This window comes from Chrysemys picta, chromosome 3 (genome assembly GCF_011386835.1).
Source record: "Chrysemys picta bellii isolate R12L10 chromosome 3, ASM1138683v2, whole genome shotgun sequence".
NCBI classification, from domain to species: Eukaryota; Metazoa; Chordata; order Testudines; family Emydidae; genus Chrysemys; species Chrysemys picta.
This window is the reverse complement of record NC_088793.1, coordinates 159,449,756-159,458,237: the sequence shown is the minus strand read 5'-3', so window position 1 is coordinate 159,458,237 and position 8,482 is coordinate 159,449,756. Positions and strand designations below refer to the sequence as shown.

Here is an 8,482-nt window from a genome sequence, read left to right as displayed (position 1 = left end):
AGGCATTCCCTTACAGTTGCCTGCAGAGTAAGGTAGACTACGCAGAAGACTGGCTTCAAGTTTGTTCTGTGATTTGGGAGTTCAAATCTCTCTAAGGTCTTTATCCACCTCAGTCCTTGATGCAGCTAAGCTGAAGAATCTTCACATGAAAACAGCAGCAGTTGTAACTTAGGGCAGTTACAGGAATAGCATATTAGGGGATGCAAAGTCTACGGTACGTAAAAATCCAGGGCTTTGTGTGTGCCAGCTAAATCTGAGAGTCCTAGGCAAACTGTGTTTGTTGTTTTATCACACAGGTAAAAGTAAACATGAACTATACTACAGCAATTACAGTGGCAAAAGGTGATACACTTCATACTCTTTGAAATTAGTGCTAAAAGGTCATAGAGCTGAGAAAGCACAAGGTCCAGGAACAGTTCATCCAATGAGTGCATGGCCAAGTGGGGCTATAAATGTAGGGTTATACACACTACCCTCAATCCACAGAGGCTCTCCCTGTGACGGCAGCGGGATATGTGCCCAAAGATCAAGGTTAGACTATGACCTTCATGTAGTGTCTAAGCTTTTAGTTACCACTATATATTATTTGTTCAGTGTCTGCTATAAGTAGGCTTGGCAGAATTTGTTTTTATAATTTCAATGGACAATGTCAATATTTATTTTTAAGCATTTTTTCCTATTTTTATCCATTTAAATTTCCACAGTAGTGGGAAATTGGTGGGGGGGGGGTAATCAGACAACAGGGTGGGGCAGACAGTAATTATTTAATGACAGGAGACACTGATCTCAAAAAATTAAAGCTTTATAACTGTTCAAACACAAATTGTCAACATCACATATCAAAATATACAAAGTAAATATCCTTAAATCAAACTCTATTAAGTTCTTAAGCAGCATTTTTCTTTCTTGGTCTATTTCTAAATGTCATTTATTGTTACGGAAATGTTGGGTTGGTTTGTACATGTACAGTGAAATTGATGTTTAGTGACATTTACTGATAAAAATGTGATCCTTCCAAGCCTGGCTTTAAGGAAGAGGTAAATCCCCCCCTTAAAAAAAAAAAAAAGAAGAATACTATGTGGTGTGGCTTTACAAAATGATGATGTTCTGTGAAAAATGGTACCCAATAGTGGGTGTGTGGGTGTATGTGAGCGACATGTACATGACTTCCCCAACACCCACACCTACACCATCTTGATCATGCAACATCACAAGCAAGGATGATGACCACTAAAACATTCTCTTAGTAGGGGACCTGGTGGTGAATGGTAGGACTAGACATTGCAAGACCTTAATGTGGCACTGCCATCAGTTAATGTGCCCATTCAGTTTGGTTAGTAGGGGCTTTCAGCACATGGACCCAAATTTTCAAGAATCCTATAAATTTGGTGCCTAACTTGCAATAACATGCACCTGGTTTTTGTAATTGCTGAGTACCCACTCCTTCCATTGTCGTGGGGACCTGTGAGCACTCAGCATCTCTGAAAATCAGACCCATGGTGTCCTAATCTGAACACCCAAAATTTGAGACACCCATACTTGGTGACTTCTTTTGAAAATATGGGCCATAGTTCCTAGAGTAATTGAATTTTGTTAATTCCATTTGCTGGTGACTTTAAAGCTGACGCCATATTTATTAAAAGTTAAACCAAGGAACTTATATTCTATCCATTTGTCAGGGAAAGCTGAAGCATGGCCCATACTTCTTTCTTGCCATGCCACAGGTGGAAATGGATTTAGAATATTTAAGTAACTGTCAAGCCACAAGCAAAAATGTAACTACAAAAATCTGTTTTATAGCACTAATAATATGAACCATGAACAACCCTCCCAACTACGAGATTGTCCTTACAGTTTGCATTTCTATAACACTGGATTTCTTTTTCACTTTTTTTTCTTTCAGAATTTGGTGAGAAAGGTTATTTAAAAACCAGTCTACATCTTGATGGTCTTCAGGCCACTGCATGTACTGACTCCTTTGCACAAAGACTCTAATCGGTTTGTATTTCATCAACTGATACTGAGAAAGTGACCCAACCACAACCATAATGAGGACATCTTGCAGGTCACAAAAGAATCTGCTCTGGGCAAAATTAAAGGCTTCCACGCACCACCCATCCTTGAGGAACTGCCTTGTCACAATGCAAATGGTCTTCCTGCTGTTCCAAATGGCATCACGGATGTTGGTGATCTGTTCCTCCCCAGGCAGGAAATCTCTCTCTTCAAAGCACAAAGTAAATCTGTTTTTCTCAGAGTACTGAGAGTCCAGGTGCTTTATCAATGAATTTTGGACCCACTCAAAGTCTCTGTTGCTGTAGCATAAATATGCATCATATTGATATGCACTTGTATCTATTGCTTGCTTACGTTCTTTTAGCATAGCACCTTTGATGGTCTTATACCAGACAAAACAAGTCCCCCGAAAGTGACTAAAAATGATGACTGCTGTTAGGAACATTATCAGAGTGACTGAAGTGAAGATGAACAGTGAGAACTGTAGAGGCTTCTGGAGTTCGTCTTCATTACAGCCATCAAGTGCCACTGAAGAGAGTGGAACCCTTGTTAAAAAAGGTGGGAGTATACAGTATGTGTCATTTTCTGAGCCAGCTAAGGTCACATTGGTTTGATTTAACCGTGCTGTCCAGGTGTTTAAACTGCAATCACAGAAAAACCTGTTATTTGTTATATCCAGGATACTCAAAGTCATGAAGAGCTCAAGGGCAGGTGAAAGAAGTTGGTTTTCAGACATATTAAGTGTCTCTAGGCTCTCAGGGAAAACACCAGGAGAAAGATAAGACAACAGGTTGGAGGCTAGGTTAAGTCTGTTTAATGATGTTAGACCACTAAAAATATCCTGTGGAAGGGTAGTAAGGTAGTTGTTATTCAGGTGGAGCACCTCTAGTTTGGAAAGTGCCCTGAACACATCCAAACATAAACCTCTGTCCCACACAAGCTTTAACATGTTTTCTCCTAGATCCAAGTAGACTAACTGGTTATTTTCTATAACATCAACACTTTTAACACAATAAGATAAACGATTTTGTCTTAACAAGATATACTTCACATCTGGAACTTGTAAAAGAATATAAAGATCACCCAGATTGTCCAGTCTGTTTCTTTCCAAGACAAGGATTGTTGCATTTATACTCTGGTTTCTTACAGATAATAGCTTATTGTCACTTAAATGAAGAGTGATCATGGCTGGGAAAGAAGGGAGAGTTTTAATGGCATTGTCCCGGAGATCCACCAACTTTAACCTTCTTAAATCTCTGAACGAATTCCCAGCAATTACTCCAATATGATTTTGTTGCAAATCAATATGCATCACATTCTGAAGCCCCTCAAAAGTATAATCGTAGAGCTCCCCCAGAATGTTATATGACAGGTTGAGAGTTCCTAGGTTTCCCAGACCAAAAAATGCTTGTTTTTGGATCTGATTTATCTTGTTGTTGTGAAGGTTCAGCAATTCCAGATCACCAAGGCTCTGAAATACATAGGGATTGAGAGAGAAAATAAAACCATGTGAAATATCCAGTAAGCGAACGCCACTTCTTGCTAGCCCTGCAAATGTATCTTGGTCTGGATCTTTTAAGTTCTTAAAGCCAAATCCTGGACCCATTATGTGATGGCTAAGCTTCAAAAAAACAATTGAAGTCCCATTCACAGCTGTGCAGAAGTGTTGGATTATATCTACACCCCAGCCATTGCCACCAAGATCCAGGGTGTCCAGGGCTATGTTTTTGAAAGGATTTCCACACTTGGCCCAGTCCATAGAAATTGGGTAGTATAATTTATTTAAACTGAGAATAAACAACGTGAAGAATTTTCCCTGGAAGCTATCAAGGTTTCCTTCACATAAGATGGGTATCCGGTTGTTTTTCAGGTCCACAATTTGCAAGGATTTTAGACGGTAAAATAAGCGATGAGGGCGAAGGCTTTTGATCTTGTTTCCAGAAAGATCCAAATATTCTAAGGAGATCATATCTCGAAGATAGTCTTCTTCCAGAATGGACTCCTCAAGACTGTTGTGATATAGCCGGAGTATTTGTACATTTGACAACTTCACAAAAGCATCAGGATCGAGATGAAGTATCTTATTGTCTCCTAAATCTAAGTTTCGAAGGTTTGGCAGGTTCCTAAAAGCTGCTTTCCCTATGGTAACAGAAGAAACAAGCTGGGTTCCAATTTCCAAAATCTGCAACTGTTCCAGCAGAGGGAAGGAGGATGCATTCACTTGCCTGATTTTGTTGAAATTTAGCCAGAGTATAACTGTATTATTGGGCACAGGTGGAACCTCGGTGAGGTTACAAAAATAATACCTGGCAATTTGGCCATCGGAATAGCAGCTTGTAAATGCAAATATTTCTTTGGTTACCAGTGACATTCCTAAGAGAAATACTAGATGATGTAACATTGTGATGCTGCATGAAAAGAGAGAGAAAGTTGTAAGAACAAAATATAAAATTGGCTGTCTGACCAATAAAGTTTTGTAGCAAAGTTTTAATGCAACAGAATAAAAAAACAAGGCCAAGATTTTCAAATCATGAGGGATTTTGGGTGCATGTGTTTTTGAGTATACAATCTGAAACACTTTAAAGGGAGCTGATGTTCAGTGGATGGGCTCCAGAAAATGGTGAGCAACCCACTCTAAAAATCAAGTTCCATGCAAAGTATTTTAAGATGGGCACCCAAAAATTATTGGTCACTTTTGAAAATCTTGGTCCAAATATTTAACAGTTGCACCCCTGATGTGACAACACTGGTACATTACCCTGAAACTCATTCCTTATTCAAAGTTAGCCAGACTGTTTTTTAAAAGTTTGGATAGTATGGTCAGAGGCTTTAGGTTAACAAAAGTATTGAGATAATCACCTACCCTTCTGAACAGTGTAATCACTGCCATGTTCCTCCCCACTCCTCATTGCTAGTGGGACTAGGTCAGACAATTCCAATGGATAACAATGACATGTCAATAGTCTCACAGACAAGGCACTTCCAGAAATAGTATTAAAAAAATGGCATGCTTTCTTTTTGGAGCACCCATAAGATTTCTGGTCATCAGCGGAGTAACTCTGAATTGAACACAGCAGAGTTTGACTCAGCTATAGGTTTAAAAGGAAAAGGCTTATTTGGAGTTTCAGAATCTCTGGGACTATTCCAGTAATATGAAGTTGTTTTTTATGGTGAGAGCAATGCTTTAAAAGCATACACAGGAAAGAGGTTGATGGGGAGGATATAGTAATTAAATAGTCCTTAGTAATCATTCTTATTGCTATTAGTCATCTTAAAATATTCTCCAGTACAAATGAAGCTCGCAAGAGATCTAGCATATGGTATTAAGATCACTGATTTATTGTGTGGGACAAATCTACTGTTTACAGCCTACTGCTTATTAAAAGATTACATTTGATGTACTGTAGACAGTCAGATTTTGCATAGCAATGCGTGAATGTAATGAATGCATCTAACTGATGTAGACTTTGGGGTTTTCCCCACTCTGGATTTCTTCATGCATCCTGTCAGCTAAACATCTCTCTTTTAAACTGTAATCTCTTCAGAGCAATCACTGTCCTTACGTTGCCTACTGCATAACACAGAGCAAGATGTCAGCACTAAAAGGACTACTTGCATGCTTTTGTTTAATATGTATTTACTAAAGATTGCAACTACCCGCCTCTCCTTTCTAAAAAGCATTCACTGAGATGTTTACTTGGCTGACAACCAGAGTAAGAATTTTTGTACTCTACAGCCTAATGTGTTCAAACTTAATAAGCATAAGTTTTTGTCAAACCAAATCCCTGCTGGCCATATAGTGGTTGCTAAATAAATTTACTTCATAGAGAAAAAGATAGGCCCTGATCCAGTATTTAACAAGTAGGTCAATCCCATTAATTGTTGTTATCGATTGACTGTACTGTTTCACTAATGGCAGAGATTTCCCAGAAGCATCACAGTAAGAGTAAATGATTTCAAGATTCTATGCTGAACTCAGCTCTGTAGTAGTGAAACCACGAATACTGTTTGTTTAGTACTCACAAGTTTTACAGACTTTTGAGACAGTAAAAAAAAAGATATATTGCAAACAGTAAATTACACACTTATCCAGTTTAATTCACAGATTGGACAACAGGGATTCCAATGGTACTGCAGCATTGTCAACTCTCGCAATTTTATCATGAATCTCACAATATTTGGTAGTTTTTCTGTTAAAGCCCCGTGTTCCTCCAGTCATATGATTACATGAGAATCTCAGCTGTCCTATTTATTTATTTTTAAATTAAGTTTCTAGCTGTCATGGCTGCAGAGAAAAGTTTGAAAATATGTACCCTAAATGCTCAAACACTAGACAGCACATAAAAATAATCCACCAATAATTCTTGAACAGGACTGATGTTGGCAATACTGGAGAAGAGGCCACATCCTGAAGACCCTACACACTGTCTTTACTCAAGCAAAATACCCACTAAGATTAATGCATAGTTTGCTTGAGTAAGGAATTCAGGATTTGGGCCAAAGAAAGTAAATTGCAGGCATGGACAACAGAAATCTAATGGGCCATCCTGATTATCACTACAAACGTTTTTTTTTCTCCTGTTGATAATAGCCCACCTTGATTGATTACTCTCATTGCAGTTGGTATGGCAACACCCATTTTTTCATTTTCTCTGTGTATATATATCTTCCTACTGTATTTTCCACTGCATGCATCCGATGAAGTGGGTTTTAGCCCACGAAAGCTTATGCTCAAATAAATTTGTTAGTCTCTAAGGTGCCACAAGTACTCCTGTTCTTTTTGCTGATACAGACTAACACGGCTACCACTCTGAAAGAAATCTAATGGAGATTTTGACAAAATCTATAGGGGATTATCCTCGATAATTTAATTTGCAAAGGGCTCTTTTACTATTTGTCTTTTCTATCCCAGAGGTTTGGTCAAACCTGCCTTTTAAGAGATACACTGTCAACAGTGAATATATATATATTTAAAAACCTTTACTTGTTACTAAAAACTGCTTAGATTATTTAAAAAATTATTATACATTTCACCATTTAGACTCCTTGTTTACGTTTTCCACTTCACTCGCTTGGGTCCTAAAATAGACTGGTGAGTTTCACTTTTATTTATTACCATGGTGGTGCTTATATTCACCACTATATTTGATGTTGCAAATATAATGTCTCTAATCTCCAAGTATCAGAGGGGTAGCCGTGTTAGTCTGAATCTGTAAAAAGCAACAGAGGGTCCTGTGGCACCTTTGAGACTAACAGAAGTACTGGGAGCATAAGCTTTCGTGGGTCAGAACCTCACTTCTTCAGATGCAATTCTTCTAATCTCCAAGTATCATATGCTATTATTTTATTAAACATTCATCTTTCACTTTCAGGATGAACACTTCTATGCCTGCTATTTGTCCAAACATTTTTGTTTTTTAAGTTTAAGCAAAATCACAGAATTAACAAAACAAAGCCACAAGTAAAATAACGGCCGTGGTGCAGGCAAGCAATATAAATCTAGCACTAGGTGAACTGCAACAAGTTCAGATTGAGGATCTCAGAAAATGGAGGGGAACTGGAGCAATTTTTGATGGAAAAAGAAATCTCATTTTTACATCAGAAAAATGTTTTGTTGAAAAATTCTCCAACCCTTTATAGTTCGGGGTTTGGCTGCTATCAGACGTTAAGGAGGTATCCATCAGGCCATGTGTCCTCATACAATCCCGCCTTTATCTCGAGTCTGCTTGCAGAGAGGGGCTAATGGATAAACCGTTTGCTCCTCCAATATTTTCGTGGGACCAGTGTACTCCTGAAAACTTGGACCTTTGTGTGGATTGGCAAGAGTGATGACAATAAGCGACCTTTTCCATTCACTCTTGTCACAGGGAGCAGTTTAGAACCACTCCTTACATCAGCGGTTCTTTCTATTAGCAAAACAATCTACATAATCTAAATCTAGAGGTAGCTGATAGCATTCCTTTAACACACTATAACATGGAAAACTGCACGGAGGATCAGTAAAAATATATTTGTTTAGCCATAAAACCGACTGGAGTTGTGTGTTGCTGGAGCAAATTTAATTGACATTCTACGGTGTTTTGCAAATTCCACTAGGAGTCCAACTATTTTTAAATGAATGACAGCATCAGCTTTATCTCCATAGAGAGCTGAAAAGTATGTGTGTGGGGGCGGGGGAGTGGAAATAAGATAGAACAGCATGGGAAGTTCTGTCTCTCTGGGCTTGTCTACAGATTAAAACTTGTACTGCTTTACCTATACTGTGAGAGTTAAATTGGTACAACACCCTAGCGTGTACATGCATATACTAAGGCCTGATCTACACCGAAAACGTAGATCAACTTAGTTATTCTGCTCAGGGGTGCGAAAAATTCACATCCCGAGAGACGCAGTTAAGCCAACCTAAGACACCACTAGGTTGACGGAAGAATTCGTCCATCATCCTAGCTCCAGCCTTTCAAGGGAGTGG

At 38.6% G+C, this 8,482-nt stretch overlaps 1 protein-coding gene across 4 annotated transcripts in view; it reads right to left on the bottom strand.

Moving 5' to 3' along the window:
• Window positions 1-784: 784 nt before the first annotated feature.
• The window catches only part of TLR5 (toll like receptor 5), a 32,845-nt gene continuing 25,147 nt past the window's right edge, over window positions 785-8,482 (bottom strand). For all 4 annotated transcript variants that reach the window (XM_065589379.1, XM_008175221.4, XM_065589378.1 and 1 more), the window contains one exon: window positions 785-4,421. In XM_065589379.1, coding sequence (XP_065445451.1) covers window positions 1,835-4,421 — 2,587 coding nt within the window. In that variant the 3' untranslated portion in view covers window positions 785-1,834. The remainder of the gene's footprint in view (window positions 4,422-8,482) is intronic.